General features: G+C 42.2%; 1 protein-coding gene across 10 annotated transcripts in view; it reads right to left on the reverse strand.

Annotated features, from left to right (window-relative positions):
* The window catches only part of RUBCN (rubicon autophagy regulator), a 74,559-nt gene that overhangs the window by 30,839 nt on the left and 18,491 nt on the right, over positions 1 to 25,229 (reverse strand). For 9 of the 10 annotated variants that reach the window (XM_054551089.2, XM_054551088.2, XM_054551086.2 and 6 more), the window contains exons 2-3: positions 12,633 to 12,786; positions 227 to 310 (exon numbers count right to left, since the gene is read on the reverse strand). In XM_054551089.2, coding sequence (XP_054407064.2) covers positions 227 to 310; positions 12,633 to 12,671 — 123 coding nt within the window. In that variant the 5' untranslated portion in view covers positions 12,672 to 12,786. The remainder of the gene's footprint in view (positions 1 to 226; positions 311 to 12,632; positions 12,787 to 25,229) is intronic. The other variant, XM_054551091.2, reaches the window with a different exon arrangement.

The raw sequence follows: 25,229 nt of genomic DNA on the forward strand, positions 1-25,229 counted from the left end.
TTTTTCCCTTCCCCAGAAGAGAAAAAGTGGCCTGGACCAATTGGTTTGCATGTTTTTTTTTTAAGCAAATAAAGTCGGTCCCTACAGGGATAATTAATTTCCTTTCCTCAGCTGATAGGCAACTTGACATATTCCCTCTTTGGAGCCTAGGAGATTCTTCTGACAGAGCCTCAAACAGTGAAGACCCACAGCTCTGCCAGCACAGCTGCTCTGCTCTCACTCTTACCTTCTCCACGTGAAGGGCTGAGTGGGGACTGAGCCACCGGATGTCTTTCACGAACTGCCAGTAATCAGTCTGGCGGCGGCACGCCTGCAGAGGGAACACACACAATGAGCAAATCACAACCATTCTGGACCAGATCTAGTTCTAGGGTTGGCATTCAAAGACAGCAAAAGGACCACAACCTTCCCTTGCCTCATCAAACGTTCTTAGCAGCAATCAAAGGAATACACACAGAGGCCAGGGGTGGTGGCTCACACCTGTAAACCTAGCACTTCAGGAGGACTGCTTGAGTCCAGGTAGACTGGCCCATCTCTACAAACAATTTAAAGCTTACCCCGAGTGGTGGGATGTGCCTTAGTCCCAGCTACTCAGGAGGCTGAGGTGGGAGAATCACTTGAGCCTGGGAGATCAAAGCCGCAGTGAGCCACGATTGTGCCACTGCACTCCTGCCCGGGCAACAGAGTGAGACTCTAATTCAGAAAAAAAAAAAAAAAAGGAATACTACACTTGACATGTTTACCCTTTTAAAGAATAATTGTTAAAGATGATTTTAATCATTCTTTTGAACCGGTAACATATGCATATGATATACCTTGTATACAGTAAAAATAATGTTTTCTCTTTCTTTTTTTTTTTTTTTGAGACAGAGTCACTCTGTCGCCCAGGCTGGAGTGCAGTGGCATGATCTCAGCTCACTGCAACCTCTACCTCCCAGGTTGAAGCGATTCTCATGCCTCAGCCTCCCGAACAGCCAGAACTACAGGCACATGACACCACGCCTGGTTAATTTTTGTATTTTTAGTAGAGACGGGGTTTTACCATGTTGGCCAGGCTGGTCTCAAACTCCGAGCCTCAAGTGATCCACCCGCCTTGGGTCACTTGTGTTGGGATTACAGGCATGAGCCACCGTACCTGGCTGAAAATAATGTTTTCTACTCCTTTCTCTCTACCGTTGTGTTTTCTAAAAAATAATTCTTAAAACTGGTAAAGAACTATTTGTTAAAAGCCAGAGCTGGATGTCTTTAGCCCCTACTGCAAAAGCAAAATCAAATAAGGAAACATCTACTTTTCCACGCCACCCAGGTCAGGAAAGAGCTGTGGAGGCAAAGAAATGCCCAGACCAGATGAAATGGTCTCGCGCTGGGACAGGCCTCAACATGCAAAATGTTTCTACCATAACAACCCAATTGTTGTTTTTCGATAACCTTTTCTGAGACTACTGGGTAGGGATTAAAACTAAAATCTAAATATTAAAAATATATAGAGCTAGCACAAGTATCAAGAGACAGACCAGGACGGGCACGATGGTTCATGCCTGTAATCTCAGCACTTTTGGAGGCCAAGATGGGCGGATCACTTGAGCCCAGAGTTTGAGACCAGCCTGGGCAACATAGCAAAACCCCATCTCTACTAAAAATCCAAAAAGTTAGCCGGGTGTGGTGGCACATGCCTGTAGTCCCAGCTACTTGGGAGGCTGAGGTGGGAGGATCACAAGAGCCCAGGAGGCAGAGGTTGCAGTAAGCTGAGATCGTGCTACTACACTCCAGCCTGGATGACAGAGAGAGACCCTGTCTTAAAAAACAAACAAAAAAAGAGACAAAGACCAATCGATGGAACAAAATAAATAGCCTGAAAGAGACCTTAAGATATATCGGAACTTAATATACGATCTAAAACCACCTCAACAGTCAGAGGTGCTTCTTTCTAAAAAGTCTTTCTTCTCGCCTCTACACTGGGAGGGTAGAAGTGAGAACCGGAAATGTCAGATGTGCAGGCTCTTTTGATAATAAACATCATGAAGACCTTTAGTATTCTGGTGGTAGTGTGGCAGGGATTCTGGTATCTGGTTGAGTGGATTTTAAGTGGCCAGCCAGGGTTGGGCAGCCGTGGGATATCAACTCCAGCATGTCTCTTGGTTATGTCATTTTTAAGTGAAAAGCACGTAAAATCGTGGCCGGGCGCGGTGGCTCACGCCTGTAATCCCAGCACTTTGGGAGGCCGAGGCGGGCGGATCACGAGGTCAGGAGATCAAGACCATGGTGAAACCCTGTCTGTACTAAAAATACAAAAAAATTAGCCGGGTGTGGTGGCGGGTGCCTGTAGTCCCAGCTACTCAGGAGGCTGAGGCAGGAGAATGGCATGAACCCGGGAGGCGGAGCTTGCAATGAGCCGAGATTGCGCCACTGTACTCCAGCCTGGGTGACAGAGCAAGACTCTGGTCTCAAAAAAAAAAAAAGAAAAGCATGTAAAATTGGTTTCTTTTCTTCAGACAAAATTTTAAACTAACTTAAACCCTTAAGCAAACTATTTTTTTGTTTGGGAAAAAAAAATGGAAAAAATTGATTATTCAAGAAATACTGTTGAGAAAATTGGCTGGCTAGAAGTAGACCAATTTAGGCATTCTCCTCAAATCATATAAAATAAATATGATTTATTTTATAAATTCCAGAATAAATTCCAGCTGTATTGAAGAGTTAAAAAGGAAAAAGGAAACTACAAATCCACTAAGAAAAGTAAGGATATTGGATTTCTATGCAGATAAAACTTTCAATGTTTAAAAGCAGAAGTGCAAATCAAGCCAGGCACAGGGGATCACGCCTGTAATCCCAACACTTTGGGAGGCTGAGGTGGGAGGATCACCTGAGTCAGGAGAAGTTCAAGACCAGCCTGGTCAACATGGTGAAACCCTGTCTCTACTAAAGATACAAAAATGAGCCAGGCGTGGGGCACACGCCTGTAGTCCCAGCTACTCGGGAGGCTGAGGCAGGAGAATCACTTGAGCCTGGGAGGTGAAGGTTGCAGTGAGCTGAGATCAAGCCACTGCGCTCCAGCTTGGGCAATAGTGCAATACTCTGTCTCAAAAAATAATAATAATAATAATAATGCAAGTTCTGATTCAGCAGGTCTTTTCTTGCCACAAAAGTGCAAATCATAAAGGAACAGAGAGAGGGATACATTTTATTAATACATTTCTTTACATAAAAAAAGAATGTTTGGCATTTTTTATAATAACAAATAAAGAAAAATATGTAAACAACTTTTTTTTTTTTTTCCAAGGCAGAGTCTTGCTCTGTCACCCAGGCTGGAGTGCAATGGTGCAATCTCAGCTCACTGAAACCTCTGCCTCCCGGGTTCAAGCGATTTTCCTGTCTCAGCCTCCCGAGTAGCGGGGATTACAGGTGTCCGCCACCATGCCTGGCTAATTTTTGTATTTTTAGTAGAGATGGGGTTTCACTATGTTGGCCAAGCTGGTCTCGAACTCCTGAACTCAGGTGATCCACCCGCCTCAGCCTCCCAAGGTGCTGGGATTACAGGCGTGAGCCACCACACCCGGCCTATATGTAAACAACTTGAACATTTATCAGTAGAGTGCTGATTAAATTAGGGTACACTTGTAATATATACACATTAAAAGCAATGCTACAAAGAAAAAAAAGACTACAGTGGTAGACTCAAAAAAAAAAAAAGAGCAATGCTATATTCTTTGCTGAAAGAATGGCTTTCCAATTCTCCCGACCTTGACAAAGAAGCACTCAAGTTGGGTATAGATAATTCTCTAGAATAAACGTGCACTTTTACTCCCACCAATTGAGTTGTGGCTTACCAAGAACCAGTTATTTTTGTTCCCAAACCTATTCCTGTCGGTTATACTTGTTATAATTTCACATTTAAAGTAATGATTATGCACATTGAGGAAATGACTGTATTTATAAACACTAGTATGCTTTGAAAAGCCTTTTCAATAAAGGTAAGTCACTATGAAGAGTTGATACCAAATTAGGTGGAGGCAATACGATTTTCAGAAGTTAGGGGAAAAACGAAAAATGAAAATTTTATATTCATACTACAGGATTTTTAAAATTGCTGGCTCAGTATAAAAGAAATTGAAACTGGAAATTCTATCTGATGTATAAGGGGCATAGTTTATATAAGAAGGATGATACAGACTCCATCAGTGGGCCCATACTCACAGAACAGGCTTTGACCCAATATCCTAAGATTGTTGAATAGATATAAATTTATGTTTTAAATTAAAATAAAATGTTTGAGTTACACATATTATCACTACTTGATTTCCCTCACTTCATCAATCAGTTAATGATCCAGATCATGTTGCATAAGAAGTTTTTTCCTGTTCTTATCGAAAAATGGTGTGGAGTTCACAGGGTAAATAAAAGAACAAATGTTTGCATGTTGAGGGAAAAACCACCACCATCACCACCACCACCAACAGATGCTGTAAGAATGAGGAACTACCCGCTACCATAATGAAAAGCTACTATGGGTTTTTTTTTTCTTTGAGATGGAGTTTCTCTTTGTTGCCCAGGCTGGAGTGCAATGGTGCTATCTTGGCTCACCGCAACCTCCACCTACCAGATTCAAGCAATTCTCCTGCCTCAGCCTCCCGAGTAGCTGGGATTACAGGCATGCACCACCATGCCCGGCTAGTTTTGTATTTTTAGTAGAGACGGGGTTTCTCCATATTGGTCAGGCTAGTCTCAAACTCCCCACCTCAGGTGATCCACCTGCCTCGGCCTTCCAAAGTGCTGGGATTACAGATGTGAGCCACCGCGCCCGGCCTGAAAAGCTACTATATTAAAACTGAGTGGTGATGGCAAATAAACAGAGAACAACACACCAGAATAGAAATCGAAAAGTTGATACAAATGCATAGGAAATTAAATACATTCCAAATAAATTACAGATGGAACAATTTGAATGTAAAAAACTAAGCCATAAAAGTAATAGACAAAACCATGGGAAAACACTCTTAATAATCGCAGAGTAGGCTGGTGTGGTGGCACACGCCTGTTAATCCCAGCATTTTGGGAGGCTGAGGCAGATGGATCACTTGAAGTCAGGAGTTTGAGACCAGCCTGGCCAATATGTGAAACCCTGTCTCTACTAAAAATGCAAAATTAGCTGGGCATGGTGGCACATGCCTATAATCCCAGCTACTTGGGAGGCTGAGGCAGGAGAATCGCTTGAACCCCGGAGTCAGAGGCTGCGGTGAGCTCGGATTGTGCCATTGCACTCCAGCCTGGGTAACGAGTGAAACTCCATCTCAAAAAAAAAAAAAAAAAAGAAAAGAAATGTCAAAAGACAAACTAGGAAAAAATATTTGCAATTCCCATTACAAAGGACTAATTTCCTCAATAAATAAAGAATATCTATAAATCAGTAGGAAAAGACTAAATCTATTGAAAATAGGAATAAAATAGGAAAAAGTTCACAGGGAAAAAAATTCAATGACACTTATAATATCTTTTCATGCTAAGAGAAGTGTAATCCTTTACTTTTTTTTTTTTTTTGAGATGGAGTCTTGCTCTGTCGCCCAGGGTGGAGTGCAGTGGCGTGATCTTGGATCACTGCAAGCTCTGCCTCCCGGGTTCAAGCGATTCTCCTGCCTCAGCCTCCCAAGCAGCTGGGACTACAGGCACATGCCACTAAGCCCAGCTAATTTTTGTATTGTTAGTAGAGACAGGATTTCACCATATTGGCCAGGCTGGTCTCGAACTCCTGACCTCATGATCCACCTGCCTTGGCCTCCCAAAGTGCTGGGATTACAGGTGTGAGCCACTGCGCCCGGCCTCTGGTGAGGGTATTTATATACATAACTTCCTGGAGAGTAATTTAGCAATAGCTATCAAAATTTCAAATGCACATACCCTTTAATCTAAGAATTCTAGGAATTTATCCTACGGTAAAGGGCAAAATTATTTATACACAAGCACTGTTACTAATAGCAAATGATTGGAAACAATCTAAATATCCATTCACCAGGGGACTGGCTAAATAAGTGATGGTACATACGTACAATGGAATATTATAAAATGACAGTTGTAAGAAAGAATGAACAAGCTCTTTATGTAATGATTTCGGATGAATTACAAAACATATTAAGTGAAAAAGGCAAGATACAGAATAGTTACTACAGTATGCTATTATTTATATTTAAAAACTTGTAGGTATAGCAAAGAAAATCATTGGTAATTGCTTTTATAAGCATAAAAATTCTCTGGAAGGGCTGGGCATGGTGGCTCATGCCTGTAATCCCAGCACCTTGGGAGCCAAGCTGGGAGGCTGCCTGAGGCCAGGAGCTTGAGACCAGCCTGGGCAACACAGTGAGACCCTGTCTCTAAAAAAAAAATTTTTCAATTAAAAAAAAAAATTCTCTGTAAGGAAATTAGTAAATGGTAGTTTTTTATGTGATCAGAAGGGAGCAAGACTTTTCACTGTATACAGTTTTATAATTTTTTGATTATCTAGCTATGTAAAATAGAGTGTTCAAAAATTAAATATTTTTCAAGTTATAGAGTGATATATATAGTACAACCTTAATTTTTTTTAAAACACATAAATACATAGAAAAAAGCAGAAAATATACCTCAATGTTAGAGTGGGTCATATTTACTTTCTTCTAAAGTCTTTTAGGTATTTTCTGAATTTTCAACAAAGAAAATATATTACCTACATTACATATTCAGAAAAAAACCACAGAGGTCTTTTTTGTAATTGGACCATCTATGCTGCCAAGAACTAGTTTCTTCTTGACGGTAGCAAAAGGAGGGATCCTTTCACTTCTATTCAGCTGAGCAATTGCAGGGGCTAACTGTCTCCACATTTCTAAGCAACAGAAAAGAGGATATCAAATATGCCTTGCCTTCTGGAAGGACTAAAAAGGTAGCCCAGATGCAGCTGTCAAGAAAAATGAGATCCCTCTGAGAATACGATCATGATGTTACAGCTTTCCTAAGGCCCTGAGTGAATTTTTAAAAATACAATTCACATTCCATAACGCATCCTCCTGAAAGCCCAGAGGGGACATGAGCAGCATGAATCACTGTATCAGGCCCTCCTCCCGACAAGGGCACAACACCCAGAATAGCTCGGGGATGACGCAGCAGCCTGAAACCTTTGAAAGCCCTCATCTTTCAGAGGGAGGAAATGAAAGGGAAAAACAAGTTCTTGACGCAGACTTTAATTCTCAGATCTTTACAAGGCACAACAGAGCAGCAAGGAAACTGGCACGGATCTTTCGATTCTGCCCACGAGAGCCTACAGTTGCTAAATGTGTGTGTGTCCATATGACAAATCTGCCTGATTTGCTCTGCTTCTGATTACTAACACTACCGGGGTTCTCAGGATAGGAGGCATCTGAAAAAGGAGAGAGAAAAGATAAAAACAAATGAAAAAAATTAAAAATACTACTGCTATTTTGCAGATGATCATATGCTTTGATATTTTTCATTCTGATGACCAGATACTTTCACAGATATTATCACTTTTTTTTTTTTTTTTCTGAGACGGAGTTTCCCTCTTGTCACCCAGGCTGGAGAGCAATGGTGCAATCTCAGCTCACTGCAACCTCCACCTCCCAGGTTCAAGCTATTCTCCTGCCTCAGCCTCCCGAGTAGCTGGGATTACAGGCATACACCACCACGCCCAGCTAATTTTGTATTTTCATTAGAGATGGGGTTTCACCATGTTGGTCAGGCTGGTCTCAAACTTCTGACCTCAGGTGATCTGCCTGCCTCAGTCTCCCAAAGCACTGGGATTACAGGCATGAGCCACTGTGCCAAGCCAGATATTATCACTCTTAATAATTATAAGATATGTGAATAGTGTTTTGCATTTATCAAGCAGCTTTCATCTGAGATTCTCATTGATTTGACTTGCATTTCTCTTTCAGGCACAGACAGTGAAACTGTCTTGTAATATGGTTAAGTGATTACTCTAGATGACAGTTTAATATTAGTAACAGGGCCAAGAGAAGAACCCATTTGCTATTAGGACACAAGTACCTGACCCACTGAGTGGCAGGGCCACTAATCTGGTAGCTATTTTGGTCAGCAGCCTGGGAAACTTGCACTGAGTTTCTGTAAAACACACTGGCAGGATTCCCAAGGTTCTGACTTGGGAGAGTGAGTAGGTCAGCGCCACAAATAGGAAGAAGGGCAATCTCATGAGAGAACATAAGTTTAGTTTTGGTCATGTTGTGGTCGGGCCTGAAAGACAGCCAGACAGTAAGGTACAGGAGACAGCTAATCTTCTGGATTTAGAGTTCAGCCGAGAGGTGAACCTGCTGAACCCTGAGGTGGGGGTCATCAATGGGTGAGTGATGGTGCAATGCGAGCGGATGAGACTGCTTCAGGAAAATACACAGAGTGTAAGGAGAGAGAAGGGCATACGGCAGAATTACATTTAAAAAAATTCCAGGCCAGGTGCGGGTGGCTCATGCCTGTAATCCCAGCACTTTGGGAGGCCAAGGTGGGCGGATCATGAGCTCAGGAGTTCGAGACCATCCTGGCTAACACGGTGAAACCCCGTCTCTACTAAAAATACAAAAAAAAATTAGCCGGGCGTGGTGGCGGGCGCCTGTAGTCCCAGCTACTCGGGAGGCTGAGGCAGGAGAATGGCGTAAACCCGGGAGGCAGAGCTTGCAGTGAGCTGAGATCACGCCACTGCACTCCAGCCTGGGTGACAGAGCGAGATTCTGTATCAAAAAAAAAAAGAGAATACAAAGACAAAAGAGTTACATAATTTGCCCAGCACCACTCAGTTAATGGCGAAGCTGAGATTAAAATGTGAGCAGTCTGATTCAAAAGTCCGTAATTTTAACTGCTACGTCACTTTATTTCCCATGGACGTGAGCAATGAGTCTAGATTCTGATCTAGGTTCTAACTGATTCCAAAGACTTTTGTCAGTCTATGATGCAATGTTGCCTCCTCAGTCCTAGGATGGTGCTTTTTGCTGTTTTGGGTTTGCTTTTTTTTTTGAGACAGGGTCTCACTCTAGGTTGCAGCGGCACAATCACAGCTCACTGGAGCCTCAACCTCCCAGGCTTAAGCAATCTTCCCACCTCAGCCTCCGGAGTAGCTGAGTCCACAGGCATGTGCCACCATGGCTGGCTAATTTTTTAAATTTTGTACAGAGATAGGGATCTTGCTGTGTTGCCCAGGCTGGTCTTGTATTCCTGGCCTCAAATTTCTAGTAATCTTCCTGCCTCAACTTCCCAAAGTGCAGAATTATAGGCGTGAGCCACCACGCCCAGCCAAGTATACACACTTTAATACCAATTAGTTGACTAGCTCTTTTCCAATGTGATTGCTAGCTGAGAATAAATTCTGATAAAAAAGATGAGCTTAGAGTTCCAGGTAGTTATACTAGGCCCTGACAGGGGAGGACGTGAGCGAGAACACACAATTATGCCTGTATTTGTGAGGTCTGATTTTTTTTTTTAAATAGGAGGATACTAAACCCCAATGACTCACTTGACAACTTTATCCAGAACCAAAATTTATTTAAAACACTGCAAATGGAGTAACTGCCAAAGATAAAGCAGAAACCTTTAAGTATTATTGGATTCTACTCATTTCAAAACTCAAAGCTGATTATAGAGTTTTTGAGGATATAAAGAAAAAGAAACTCGGCCAGGTGCGGTGGCTCACGCCTGTCATCCCAGCACTTTGGGAGGTCGAGGCGGGCGGATCACCTGAGGTCAGGAGTTCGAGACCAGCCTGACCAACATGGAGAAACCCTATCTCTACTAAAAATACAAAACTGGCTGGGCGTGGTGGTGCATGACTGTAATCCCAGCTACTTGGGAGGCTGAGGCAGGAGAATCGTTTGAACCCGGGAGGCGGAGGCTGTGGTGAGCCGAGATCGTGCCATTGCACCACAGCCTGGGCAACAAGAGTGAAACTCTATCTCGAAAAAAAAAAAAAGAAAAAGAAAAAGAAACTCAACATCAATAAAGTTTATATTTTAAAAATTTAAGCTACAAACTACCATTCATAAGCATCAACAAGTTATCTATGAAGTAAAACTCAAAGGGTATTCTAAATATGACAATATTTTATAAATAGTTCTCGGATTGTCCTAGGATGCTAGGAGGAAAATTTAATGAGTCATTGTGTCCTCCTCCTCTTCCTCCTCATCATAGCACATACTGGGAGAGAACTTCCTATTCTCTTAATGCTTTACATACCACACCAACCCTAGAGGTAGACAGATGCTACCTCATTTCACTGGTGAGGAAACTAAGGCACGAAGAGGTTAAGTATTTTGCCCAAGGTTACACAGCTAACACATGAAGGAGCTGAAAACTGAATCCAGGCAGTCTGGCTCTACCCTGAGCCACACTACCTATTAACTACTCGTGTCACAGTTAACATGAGTTAACTACTGACTCTTCTTTTCCCTAGTCACTTTTATGCCTGCCAGTTTTCACAGATACTTTGAGGATAAAGTCTCACTATCCCTACAAAGAAAGCACATTAATTCTTTCTTCCCATTATTAATTTGAAGTAAAGATAGTAATAACAAAAGTCTAAATTTAGGGAACAAGAGAAAATTCTAATTCAAAAAGAATCACAGGAAGAGCCGATTATTTTGTCTCAGGAAAGAGACGTTGATTCTAATTACACCAATCTTATCAAGCCTAAGCAATTAATTATCACTAGAACACACTGGCTTCTAGACAAAAGGATTTTCCATAGGGAAGTACTTTTAATGTAACTGAGCACATGGAGTTTCACCTTTTCATTCTTTTGTTGTTGTGAGATAGAGTCTCACCCTGTCACTCAGTCTGGAGTGCAGTGGCGCAGTCTCGGCTCACTGCAGCCTCCGCCTCCCGGGTTCAAGCGATTCTCCTGCCTCAGCCACCTGAGTAGCTGGGATTACAGGTGCGTGCCACCATGCCCGGCTAATTTTTGTAATTTTAGTAGACACAGAGTTTCACCATGTTGGCCAGGCTGGTCTTAAACTGATCTCAAGTGATCTGTCCCACTCAGTCTCCCAAAGTGCTGGGATTACAGGCATGAGCCACTGTGCCTGGCCACCTTCTCATTCTGTAGAAACATTTCATGCATGAAGGTCAGAAATAAGTGAACATATTTTTGCCTTGGCTGTTTTTCTTCCTTTATCCTACCTACTTCTGAAAAAAAACAGCATGGTTTTAAAACCAAAACTAAGATTCAGAAGAAAAAGCTTCCTGGCTGTGGTTAGCTAAGACTGGTCCTCCAAGATGTCTACATCCTAATTCCTAGAACCTGGGAATGTTGCCTTTTATGACAAAAGTGACTTTGCAGGTGTGATTAAATTAAGGATTTTGAGATGGGGCGATTATACTGGATTGTCCACATGGGCCCAATGTAATTGTAAGCGTCCTTAAGAGGGAGGTAGGAATGGTCATAAGGAGAGGGGGGAGGCAGGAATGGTCCATAAGGAGAGAAAGGGATGTGAAAGCAGAGAGGGCTGGGCATGGTGGCTCATGTCTATAATCTCAGCACTTTGGGAGGCTAAGGCAGGAGGGTCACTTGAGACCAGGAATTCAATACCAGCCTGGGCAACATGGTGAAATCCTGTCTCTACAAAAAACACAAAAATCAGCCAGGTGTGGTTGCGTGTGCCCGTAGCCCTAGCTACGTGGGAGGCTGAGGTGGAAGGACTGCTTGAACCCGGGAGGTCGAGGCTGCAGCGAGCCATGATTTTGTCATTGCATTCCAGCCTTGGTGACAGAGCGAGACCCCGTCTCAAAACACAAACAAACAAAGGGGGCAGAGAGCCGGGTGCGGTGGCTCACGCCTGTAATCCCAGCACTTTGGGAGGCCAAGGTGGGCAGATGACAAGGTCAGGAGATTGAGACCATTGAGACCATCCTGGCTAACACGGTGAAACCCCATCTCTACTAAAAAATAGAAAAAATTAGCCGGGCGTGGTGGTGGGCGCCTGTAGTCCCAGCTACTCGGGAGGCTGAGCCAGGAGAATGGCGTGAACCCGGGAGGCAGAGCTTGCAGTGAGCCGAGATCGCACCACTGCACTCCAGCCTGGGCGACAAAGCGAGACTCCGTCTCAAAAAAAAAAAGAAAAGAAAAAAAAAGGGGGCGGGGCAGAGAGAGATTTGAAGGTGCTATGCTGTTGGCTCTCAAGATGGAGGAAGTGGCCAAGAGCTAAAGAATGCAGGAAACCTAGAGAAGCTGGAAAAGGCAAGGAAGTGGATTCTCTGTGGAGCGTCCAGAGGGCGTGTGGCCCTGCAGACACCTTGGTTTCAGCCCCGTGAAACTCATTTTGGACTTCCATCTCAAGAACTGAAAGATGATAAATCTGTGTTGTTTTAAGCCATTAAGTTTGTAGTTACTTGTTACAGCAACAATAGGAAAGTTTGAAGTTGACCTCATCTTTTGTTGCTGATTTGCTGTCCTACCCAGTGATTTATTCATTCCATTAACATCTCTGGTCCATCAGACACGATGTGAAATGTTCTGTATATTAAAAAAATGTATTAAGTCACAGCTGCTCTCAGGAGTTCACAGACTAGTGGCCTTCATCTCCTCCCTGCCAATGTGACTGTTTCTTTTCAACAAGTAAATCAGCCAATCTGGCAAAAAAAGGAGTTCTGCGTACCTGGTCACGGATAAGCCCGTGATAGAGGATGCTCTGCATGTCCCTGCAAAGCCGCTCCAAGCCACCATACTTAGACCAGACGTTGGGGCTGTTGGTTGATACCAAACCCTCCACCGTCGTCTTCAAATTACCCAGCAACTGCCAGTGCTCCCTCCTGCAAGGGCATCAGTTACACCAATGGTTAGTTACCTTTGCTGTACTCGATCCTGATCCTATCAAACAAAGTCTAAGCCAAGGAGCCTCCTGCCCCATATCCTAACATTCTCTCCCCTCCTAATTTTCACTTGGGCGCAAAACTCAACTCTGAGAGAATTAAAGTTGTGAACGATACTAATATAAAGACAAAAAACAAAAAGCAAAAACCCTCACATTCAAATGGTACATTATGCTTTGTAAAGGGATTTTCATCTACTATCTCACTCAATCCTCACATAAGTAGCTTATAACCCTAACTTTATAGGGGTATAACCCATTCAGATCCATTTTTATTTTTTGAGACACTTACTCTGTCGCCCAGGCTGAAGTGCGGTGGCACAATCACAGCTCACTGCAGCCTCAACCTCCCGAGTAGCTGGGAACTACAGATGTGTACCAACACACCCAGATAATTTTTAAATTTTTTGTAGAGATGGGGTCTCACTATGCTGCCCAGGGTGGTCTCCAACTCCTGGCCTCAAGTGATCCTCCCACCTCAGCCTCCCAAAGAGCTGGGATTACAGATGTAATCCACTGCACTCAGCCTAAGATCCATTTCTTAACAATGACAGTACCTGCACAATATACAAAAAGATGAAGGCATCCACGCAGAACCAGACATCTTTTACCAAACAAAAAAGGCCAAAAACAACTTATTTCCTATATTTCCAAGCGCTAACTACAGCATCGTGAAGGACAGAAACTGTAGGACTAAGGCGGTCACTAAAATGTCATTTATGATTATACTGTAAGAAACGGCCATCGCAGAGGCCAATGGACTGCCAACTTTTGCCCAGTGACTCTGCATAACCTATGCCTCTTCCTCAGAGTTAACTAGCCTCTGATTTCTTAGTGACACAGTTTTCACATGCGCCAACAGGTCACAATCCGGTCTCACAGGCCTGAGAATCAGTCTGACTCATGGCGTGGCTCTGCATACCTGCGTTCTGATTCATTCTGTACTGATCTTACAAGGCTAACTGTTAAAGAACATCATGAGGCCGGGCACAGTGGCTCACACCTGTAATCCCAGCAATTTGGGAGGCTGAGGCGGGTGGATCACCTGAGGTCAGGAGTTGGAAACCAGCCTGGCCAACATGGTGAAAACCCATCTCTACCAAAAAATACAAAAATTAGCTGGGCGTGGTGGCACCTGCCTGTAATCCTAGCTACTTCTTGGGAGACTGAGACAGGAGAATCGCTTGAACCTGGGAAGTGGAGGTTGCAGTGAGCTGAGATCACGCCATTGCACTCCAGCCTGGGCAACAAGTGTGAGACTGTCTCAAAAAAAAAAAAAAAAAAAAGAACATCATGATAAATCCCCAAAGCCAACATTAAGTACTCTATCATCCTAGGGCTTTGTCCAAAATTATACAAAGAGCATTGACATCTTAGAAACTTTGAGCGCTCAGATCTACCTATAATTTCCTCTGGACAAAGCTGAAGAATTTCCTTTCCTCACAATGAAGTGTCCCTGAGGTGCCAAACCTACAAAAGAATGTGGCTTTTATTCTAAGATACACCAAACAATCTATATTTGGTATCTGCTCATGTAGAAGAAAACCTCTGTAAAAATTTGATTTACATAGCTACTGTATTTAGTGTCACCTTTAAAAAAAATTTTGACTGATACGTAATTGTACATATTGATAGTATACAATGGATACATTGTGCATTCATCGCAACAAAGTAATTAGCATATCCATCACCTTAAATATTTATCATTTCCCTGTGATAAGAACATTCAAAAACCTCTCTTCCAGCTATTCTGAACTACACCATACACTGCTGTTAACCCTCGTCATCTTACTGTGCAACAGAACGTACTCCTCCTATCTAACTACAACCATGTACCTGTTGACCGATCTCTCTCCATGCCCTTCTCCCTCCTTACTGTGCAACTGAGCACCAGAACGTACACTCCTCCTGTCTCACTGTCTGTCCCCTTGGACCTGTTGACTGATCTCTCTCCATGCCCTTCTCCCGCCTTACTGTGCAACAGAGCACCAGAACGTACTCCTCCTATCTAACTATAACCATGTACCTGTTGACCGATCTCTCTCCATCCCCTTCTCCCTCCTACCCTCCTCATTCTCTGGCAACCACTATTCCACTCTCTACCTCCATGAGAACAACTTTTTAGATTACCGAGTAATAGCATGTGACAGCTGTCTTTCTATGCCTGGCTTATTGCCCTTAACGTAACATCCTCCAGGTTCACCCATGTTGCCAAAACTGAAAGAATTAAGGTTGAATTGTATTCCATAGTATATACACATCCCATTATCTTTAGCCATTAATCTGTTGATGGACATTTTTTTTTAAGACAGAATCTCACTCTGTCGCCCAGGCTGGAGTGCAGTGGCATGATCTTGGCTCACTGCAACCTCTGCCTCCCAGGTTCAAGCGATTCTCCTTCCTCAGCCTCCCGTGTAGCTGGGATTACAGGCACAGGCTACCATGTCTGGCTAATTTTTGTATTTTTAGTTAGACGGGGTTTCGCCATGATGGCCAGACTGGTCTCAAACTCCTGGCCTCATGTGATCTGTGCACCTCGGCCTCCCAAAGTACTGGGATTACAGGCATGAGCCACCGCGCCTGGCTGTTGACGGACATTTAAGTTGATTTCGTATCTTGGCTATCATAAATAGCACTGCAATAAATAGAGGAGTGCAGATATCGCTTTGATACACCGATTGCATTTCCCCTGGATATATACTCAGTATTGGGATTGCTTGATCACACAGTAGTTCTATTTTTAACTTTTTGAGGAACCTCCAGACTGTCGCATAATGGCTGTACGAACTTACATTCCCACCAGCAGCGTGTAAGGGTTCCCTTTTCTCCCCATCCTCACTGACACTGGCTATCTTCTGATTTTTTTTAATGTGCAGTGATTAGATTTGGTTTGCTAGTATTTTGTGAAGGATTTCTGCAGCTATACTCATCAGGGGTACTAGCCTGTAGTTTTTCCTCTTCTGCCCCTCTCTAGCTTTGGTATCAGGATAATGTTGGCCTTGTAGAATGAGTTTGGAGGAATTCTCTCTCCGATTTTGTGGAATAATTTGGGAAGAACTGGCATTAGTTCTTCCTTGAAGGTGTGGTAGGATTTGGCAGTGATGACATCGGGCCCTGGGCTTCTCTTTGATAGGAGACTCATTACCGATTCCATCGCATTACTCATTATTGGTCTGTCCAGGTTTTCTATTTTGTCATGATTCAGTATCGGCAAGCTGTATGTGTCCACAAATTTCTTCACTTCTTCTAGGTTTTCCAATTTGTTAGCACAGAGTTGCCCATAACAGCCTCTAGTGATTCTTCATATTTCTGTGCTGTCAGTTGCAATGTCTCCTTTTTCTCTCTGATTTTATTTATTTCAGTCTTTTTTCCCCCTTGGTCTAGCTAAAGGTTTGTTAATTTTATCTTCTGAAAAAAACAACTCTTTTGTTAATCTTTTATATATATTTTTTTTCATTCTCTATTTCATTTATTTCTGCTCTGATCTTTATTATTTCTTTCCTTCTACTAATTCTGGGTTTGGTTTGTCCTTTGTTTCTTGAGGTGCAACATTAGGTTGAGATCTTTCTACTTTTTTGATGTAGATGTTAATTGCTATTTTCTTCCCTCTTAGTACTACTTTTGCAGTATCCCACTATTTTTGGTATGTTGCATTTCCACTGTCATTTGACTCAATAAATTTTCTAATTCCTTCTTAATTCTTCATTGACCAACTGGTTGTTCAGGAGCATGTTGTTTAATTTCCACATATTTGTATAGTTTCCTAAGTTGTTCTTGTTATTGATTTCTAGTTGTATTGCACTGTAGTCACAAAAGATACTTGAATGGCCAGGTGCGGTGGCTCATGCCTGTAATCCCAGCACTTTGGGAGGCCGAGGTGGGCGGATCACTTGAGATCAGGAGGTCAAGACCAGCCTGGTCAACATGGCGAAACCCCATCTCTACTAAAAATACAAAAAAAAATTAGCCAGGTGTGGTGGTGCATGCCTGTAATCCCAGCTACACAGGAGGCTGAGGCAGAAGAATTGCTTGAACCCAGGAGGCAAAGGTGGAGCTGGGATTGCACCACTGCACTCCAGCCTGGGCGACAGAGTGAGACCCCATTTTTTAAAAAAAAGAAAAAATACTTGGTATGATTTGAATTTTTAAAAGTTTGTTGAGACCTGTTTTGTGGCCTACCATATGATACCATATATTCTGGAGATGGTTCCATGTGCTGCTGAGAAGAATGTGTATCTTGCAGCTATTGAGTAGAATGTTCTGTAGATGTCTATTAGGTCCATTTAGTCTAGGATATAGTTTAACACTGCTGTTTCTTTGTTGATTTTCTGTCTGCATGATCTGTCCATTGCTGAAAGTGGGGTATCAGAGTTTTCAACTGTTACTGTATCAGACTTTCTCTCCCCATTTAGGTCTACTAATATTCACTTTATATATTTAAGGTGCTTCCATGTTGGATGCATGCATGCATATATACAGGCATCCAACATGGGAGCACCTTAATATATAAACACACACACACACACACACACACACACACACACACAACTGCTATATCCTTTTGCTGAATTGACTCTTTATCATTACATAATGACATTGACTCTTTTTACAGCTTTGGATTTGAAGTCTGTTTCCTCTGATATAAGTATAGCTACTCCTGCTGTCTTTTGGTTTCCATTTGCATAGAGTATCTTTTTCCATCCCTTTAAGTCTATGTATGTCCTCACATGTGAAGTGAGATTCTTGGAAGCAGCATACGGTTGGGGCTTATTTGGATGGTTTTTAAAAATTCATTGAGTCACTGTCTTTTATCTGGAGAATTTAACCCATTTACATTTAACGTAATTATCGATAAGTAAGGTCTGTTACTTGTTTTCTAGTTTTTTTACAGTTCCTTTCTTTCCGTTACTGTCTTCTGTTGTGGCACTTGATTTTCTCTAGTAGTGTGCTTTGATTCCTTGCTTTTCAATTTTGGTTTGTCACAGGTTTTTGCTTTGTAGTCAGCATGAGGATTACAAAACACATTTTGTAGTTATAAAAAGTTATTTTATTTATTTTTAATTTTCTTTTTTTTCTTGAGACATAGTCTCACTCTCACCCAGGCTGGACTGCAGTACCATGATCTTGGCTCACTGCAACCACCATCTCCTGGGTTCACCCGATTCTCATGCCTCAGCCTCCTGAGTAGTTGGAATTAAGAGTTACAGGCACCTGCCACCGCACCCAGCTAATATTTGTATTTTTAGTAGAGATGGGGTTTCACTATGTTGGCCAGGCCAGTCTCAAACTCTTGACCTCAAGTGACCCACCCACCTCAGCCTCCCAAAGTGCTGGGATTACACATGTGAGCCACCATGCCAGGCCCATAAAAAGTTATTTTAAACTGACAGCAACTTAAGTTTGATCATAAAGATAGGAAAAGGAAGAAACAAACAAAACCTATACTTTAACTCCATTCCTCCCCAAATCTGGAATTTTTGAAGTCCCATTTTACATATTTTTATATTGCCTATGTCTTTAGTGTCTTCATCTTTTTAGGATCGTTTATCCTAATGATATAATTACCAATATCAGAGAGTTGAAATACTAAATTCAACTGAAGCTCATACACACTGGTTTGATTAAACCATTATGCCTGAATCTTAGATGCAAGTAAACAGATCACAATGGAGAAATAAAATATCCTTTCCCGGCCAGGCGCAGTGGCTCACACCTGTAATCCCAGCACTTTGAGGGGCTGAGGCGGGCAGATGACCTGAGGTCAGGAGTTCGAGACCAACCTGACCAACATGGAAAAACCCCGTTCTCTACTAAAAAAATACAAAAATTAGCCAGGCATGGTGGCACATGCCTGTAATCCCAGCTACTCGCGAGGCTGAGGCAGGAGAACTGCTTGAACCTGGGGGGCGGAGGTTTCAGTGAGCCGAGATTGCACCATTGCACTCCAGCCTGGGCAACAAGAGTGAAACTTCGTCTCAAAAAAAAAAAACCACTATATATATACATACACACACACACACATATATATATATGCACACACACACCTATATGTATATATATACACCTATATATATACACGCCTATATATATATACACACCTATATATACACACCTATATATATGCCTATATATACACACCTATATATATACGCCTCTATATGTACCTCTGTATATACGCCTCTATATATGTACCTCTGTATATACGCCTCTATATATGTACCTCTGTATATACGCCTCTATATATGTACCTCTGTATATACGCCTCTATATATGTACCTCTGTATATACGCCTCTATATATGTACCTCTGTATATATGCCTCTATATATGTACCTCTGTATATACGCCTCTATATATGTACCTCTGTATATACGCCTCTATATATGTACCTATATATATACACCTATATATATACCTATATATACCTACATATGTGTGTGTGTGTATATATACGTATATATATACACACATATATATACACACATATACATATATATACGTATACATATATATATGTATACGTGTATATATATCTCCTGTCCCTATTCTTTAACCATGTTTCCAGCAGATAAGGTCAGTTTTTCCCATTGCCTGTTTGGTAATAGTTATTTGAATGGTATCACCCTGTATTCACATGTAATCTTTATATGAGCACAGTCAAGACCTTGGAAGTGAACTGGTTCAAAGCAGCTCTTGGTAGAGCCACTTCTGTCATTATACAGAATGTTCTCCTTTAATCAGCATAAACTAAATGCACATCTTTCTAACTGTCTCACCCTACGCCTGGATGGAACCAGGCCTAAGTGGCAAGGGAGAGTATAACCCATCTCTACATAAATCATTTTCATCAACTCACAACGAAGCCAATCTCAGAATAAAATCCCAACTACCTTCTTCTGGGAGGATCTTGACCACATCCCTCCTTTAAAGAGGAACAGAAATTGCTTAAGTGACCCAAATAAGTATATCTGGGGAAAAACAGTTTTCCTAGATGCCAACTCAGTCTTAAGCTTACCATGTTATAATAAGTATGTTATAATAAGTAACACTCAAGATTAAAGTAAAAAGCTACAAAAATCTGTAAAGTATTACACTATATAACTAATACATAACTAAAACATAATCACTAAAAATATATGACATGTGAGTATCTTATATGTGATATATATGAAATATATGATAAATAGTAAATAAGTGAAAGTACTATGCAATTGCAAAGTGAGATTCAAGGTAAGAAATAGATACTGGTCTATCTTCAATCCCCAAATACTCTTTTTAGTGGTAAAGGAAACAGCTTCAGCTTACTGGCATGTCCCTTCCACAGTGAGCTCTTTATCTGGGACAGGCCCATGGATCACAGCTGAAAGTCAGGTTGTCCCAAGTAAGGTAATGATTTGATCCCCAAAGTGAAGGAAGAAAGGTGTGACATCCACATGATGGAATACCATGAAGAATGAAAACTTTTGACGAAAAAGTTTCTAAAGCTAATTATAGCATATTGAAGTATAAAAAGCAGAATGTAAAATTAGATTTATGATCTCAACATAAAAATATGAAAAGAAATAATATGTTACTAGTGGTTACCTTTAGTAATATGGGGGGACTGTAGAGAAGAGCAGAATTGTTTAGGCCTTTCCTGAGACTAGCAATTAATAAAGGATCAGTAGACTGGGTGTGGTGGCTCATGCCTATAATCCCAGCACTTTGGGAGGCTAAGGTAGGTGCATTGCTTGAGCTCAGGAGTTCAAGACCAGCCTGGGCAACATGCAAAATCCTGTCTCCACAAAAAAAACTAAAAAAATCCCTCCCCACAAAAAAAGGATCAATAATCTGAACAAACCAGAAGCTGGAAAGTACCATAAAGGATTTTTAAAATACTCAAGTATCAAGGGCTTTGACGTTGGAAGACTGTGGTCAGGCAAGTGTCCCTGGGACTTTTAATGCCAGAAAGTACTTCCTGGAAAGAAGTAATGGGTTCTTCCTTCAGGTAGAAAAAAATATAATTAAGTGAAATAATTATTGGTAACACTGAGGTAGCGAGAGACTATCACATGTGTGTTTAATTTTTCTTCCTATCTGGCCATATATTTTCTGTTTTTAATTATCTAGTATTTAACTTGCAGGCTGTGTAGTTGAATGGGCTCCTTTTTACATAAATAATATGCTTTAAATAAATAACATGCCTATAGGAAAAACATACTTGACCCTCTTATATAGTCTCTCAGCTCTGGAGCACCTGGGAGAATGGAACCATTGGCCAGTTCCATACATTTCATGGCTGACGGGAGAATCTTTTTTTTTTTTTTTTTTTTGGTAGAGACCAGAGTCTTACTATGTTGCTGAGACTGGTCTCAAACTCTTGGGCTCAAGCAACCATCTGACTCGGCCTCCTAAAGTGCTAGGATTACAGACGTGAGCCACTGCACGCAGCCAAAGGAGAATCTTAATGTCTAGGAGGGAATAAGCAGTACCTGTAGGTGTGCTTTGTAATTCGACACCTATTTAACACCTGAGTAACATCAAATGTATTGAATTTCAACAATCAGTGGATTTAACATACGGATGAAAAATCCCTTATGTCAGAAACCTAACCACCAACAAACTCCTTAGCATGGAGGTGAAAAATTCTCCATCATTGGCCCCAATCTAAACACCAACTTTGCTGCCCAGTACTCCTCAGGTTAGGTACAGGGACCTTATTACACACTATTACAAACGTGCCAACCTCACTCTAATGCCATGACCTTATTCATGCAGAGCTCTCCACCTGGAACGCCTGTTCTCACCCCATTCAGGGATTCAGGTCCAGCTCTAATTCAGCTTTCTCTCAAAAGGTTCTAAATAATCTGACCCACTATAACTCCCTTATTAGAACTCCAAAAGCGTATGATGTCGCTATACCATTCCTTCTAAAAATACTTTAAGACTGTTATTTAATATTACATAGCTTGTTTCCTGAAGGAAAGGGACTATGTATCTTCTATTTCTTTTGTATTTTATTTTATTTTTTTATTTTTTGAGACGGAGTCTCGCTCTGTTGCCCAGGGTGGTGTGCAGTGGTGTGATCTTGGTTCACTGCAAGCTCTGCCTCCTGGGGTTCACACCATTCTCCTGCCTCAGCCTCCCGGGTAGCTGGGACTACAGGTGCCCGCCACCACGCCTGGCTAATTTTTTGTATTTTTAGTAGAGACGGGGTTTCACCGTGTTAGCCAGGATGGTCTCGATCTCCTGACGATGTGATCCACCTACCTCGGCCTCCCAAAATGCTGGCATTACAGGTGTGAGCCACTGCGCCTGGCCTATTTTATTTCTGAGACAGAGTCTCGCTCTGTCACCCAGGATGGAGGGCAGTGGTGCGATCTCGGCTCACTGCAACCTCCGCCTCCTGGGTTCAAGCAATTCTCCTGCCTCAGCCTCCCAAATAGCTGGGAATTACAGGCACCCGCCACCACGCCCAGCTAATTTTTGTATTTTTTAATAGAGACGGGGTTTCACCATGTTGGTCAGGCTAGTCTCAAACTCCTGACCTCATGATCCGCCTGCCTCAGCCTCCCAAAGTGCTGGGATTACAGATCTTTTGTATTTTAATAAGCAGGAAGAAAATGTCACCCAGTAGAAAGAAAATAGACATCATAGTCATTCAAACTGAATTTGAATTTGAATCTTAGCTGCTCACAAACTAGATGCACATTCTATTTTTTTTTTTTTTTTGAGACTGAGTTTTGCTCTGTCGCCCAGGCTGGAGGGCAGTGGTGCGATCTCAGCTCACTGCAACCTCCGCCTCCTGGGTTCAAATGATTCTCCTGCCTCAGCCTCCCAAGTAGCTGAGATTACAGGTGCCTGACACCATGCCCAGCTAATTTTTGTATTTTTAGTAGAAATGGGGTTTCACCATGTTGGCCAGGCTGACTTCAAATGATCTGCCTGCCTCAGCCTCCCAAAGTGCTGGGATTACAGGCGTGAGCCACCTCACCTGGCATAGATCCACATTCTTGACCAAGCCATTTAAACTCTTGAAGCTTCAATTCCCTCACTGTAAAATGGAGACAACAATTGCTTCACAGAGGAGGGTGTAACTGACAATCTAGGGGAAGCATTATCATAGAGCAGAGAATAATATTCTCTTTTCTCTGTCATTTTCCCCCTGTGAACTTCCATTGCATAAATCTAATAAATCCAACAAAATCAGGAAGGGTACCTAGAATAAAGCCTTCTTACCCATTCTGCTTAAAAAGAAAATTCTGCCAAAAATTGTGAAAGATTGGACAGTCTGCAGCATAATGAAGTTTGGTTACAGTGTTCCACATCCAAAGAGTATCTCCACTGCGTTTAAACCAAGGTCAGGTCTGTGGGTAAGCATGGATTGCAAGGCCCTGTTGATGCTGTTGGTCCTCTCACTGAAGTAGGAAAGCTAGGAAGGACTTCCTCAAATATTGGATATGACTTTTATATGGTAAAGACTTAAATCTGCTTGACGGAATGGAAGAAACTGTCAAGGTTTTACTGCAGCACAATAAGGCTGATTTCATGAGACATATAAGAAAGACAATCTTATTACTTCACCAGGCTGATATTATACTGTCTAGGTAGCAGAATGCTTTACAAACAAGGTAAAGCAGGCACACACCACCACTTTAATAGCAATGGCACGGGAGGAAAGACAAAGTGTTTCAGTCTTTTCAGTTTCAGGTAGATGATTTAAAGGTAAAAGGCACGCTGGGCACAGTGGCACATGCCTGTAGTCCCAGCTCCTCAGGAGGCTGAAGCAGGAGGACTGCCTGACCTATGCTGGGCACGGTGGCACATGCCTGTAGTACCAGCTCCTTGGGAGGCTGAAGCAGGAGGACTGCCCCACCTACGCTGGGCACAGTGGCACATGCCTGTAGTCCCAGCTCCTCAGGAGGCTGAAGCGGGAGGACTGCCTGACCTCAAAAGTTCAAGTCTAGCCTGGGCAACAATGTGAGAACCCTGTAAAAAACAGAAACAGCTGTGGAGACAGGAATACTGAGAAAAGCTTCAGGCTTAGAGTCCTTGCAGTCCCCTCCTGGGTTCTGACAACAGCAGCTTCCCCAAAAGCTTCAAGGGTATGTTTCTGTAATTTTTGTACTAAAAATCGAACTAGCAATTGCTAGTTTGCTTTAAAATCATGTGATCATCCTGCTTTGCTACCAGTTCTATGTAAACTGTTAACCCTTAGAATAATCAAAGAGGGACGGGAAAGAAAGAAAACAGGAAATTTAAAAATGTGAAAAAGTGAAAATGAATAGGAGAAATGGGAAGAAAGTGGCACTTCCTAATGCTAATGCTAAATGACGAGTTAATGGGTGCAGCACACCAACATGGCACATGTATACATATGTAACAAACCTGCACGTTGTGCACATGTACCCTAAAACTTAAAGTATAATAATAAAATTAAAAAAAGAAAAAAAGAAAAAATCCAAACTAAATTGCAGAATATGTAGAAATTTAATAACAACACTAGAACAGCATTATAACTTATAGAATACTTTGCAGTGTTCAGAGAAATATTTATAATCTCAAAACATATATTAATAAAAAGTGAGAATAAAAAAAAAAGAAAGTGGCGCTTCCAATGAACAGTTCCACTAGCATCTGCCCAACTGTAAGAGGGATGACCACAACGTTAATGTCTTCATTCCTCAAATATTCACTGAACACCAACTACATGTCAGGCACTGGGCTAGGCACTGGTGCTTAAAGAGGCGTTATAGCGTTAAACAGCAAGAGTCCCATCTGTCGGAGAATTCAGGACGTAATGGGGGAAATGGGCACTTACATAACCATGCTATGAAGGGAGAGGTCAGATGTGCTCTAACAGAGAGGGATGACTTCTAAAGGAGCGTCACTCAAGGGACGACTAAGAGCTCTCCAGGCAAAGAGGGAGGTACTGCAGTGAGTGTAGAAAAGCAAGAATGAGAATGGCGAGAAAGATGTGAGAGTGGGTGAGTGTGCCATGGTTTTGTAATTGGAAACTTCATTAAGTACTAACATAAAGATTCAGGCCAGGCGCGGTGGCTCACGCCTGTAACTCCAGCACTTTGGGAGGCCGAGGAGGGCGGGTCACGAGGTCAGGAGAATGGCGTGAACCCGGGAGGCGGAGCTTGCAGTGAGCCGAGATTGTGCTACTGCTCTCCGGCCTGGGCAACAGAGCGAGACTCCATCTCAAAAAAAAAAAAAAAAAGATTCAATACCCGGGTGAGGTGTTTTGACATAGAAGATATTCTATTTTCAATGGGAAAACCACAGAACATTGCTTTTGTTTTTTTGTTGTTGTTGTTTTGTTTGTTGTTTTTGCGCTCTGTCGCCCAGGCTGGAGTGCAGCGGCGCAATCTCGGCTCACTGCAAGCTCCGCCTCCCGGGC

This window comes from Pongo abelii, chromosome 2 (assembly GCF_028885655.2).
Source record: "Pongo abelii isolate AG06213 chromosome 2, NHGRI_mPonAbe1-v2.0_pri, whole genome shotgun sequence".
Lineage (NCBI taxonomy): Eukaryota > Metazoa > Chordata > Mammalia > Primates > Hominidae > Pongo > Pongo abelii.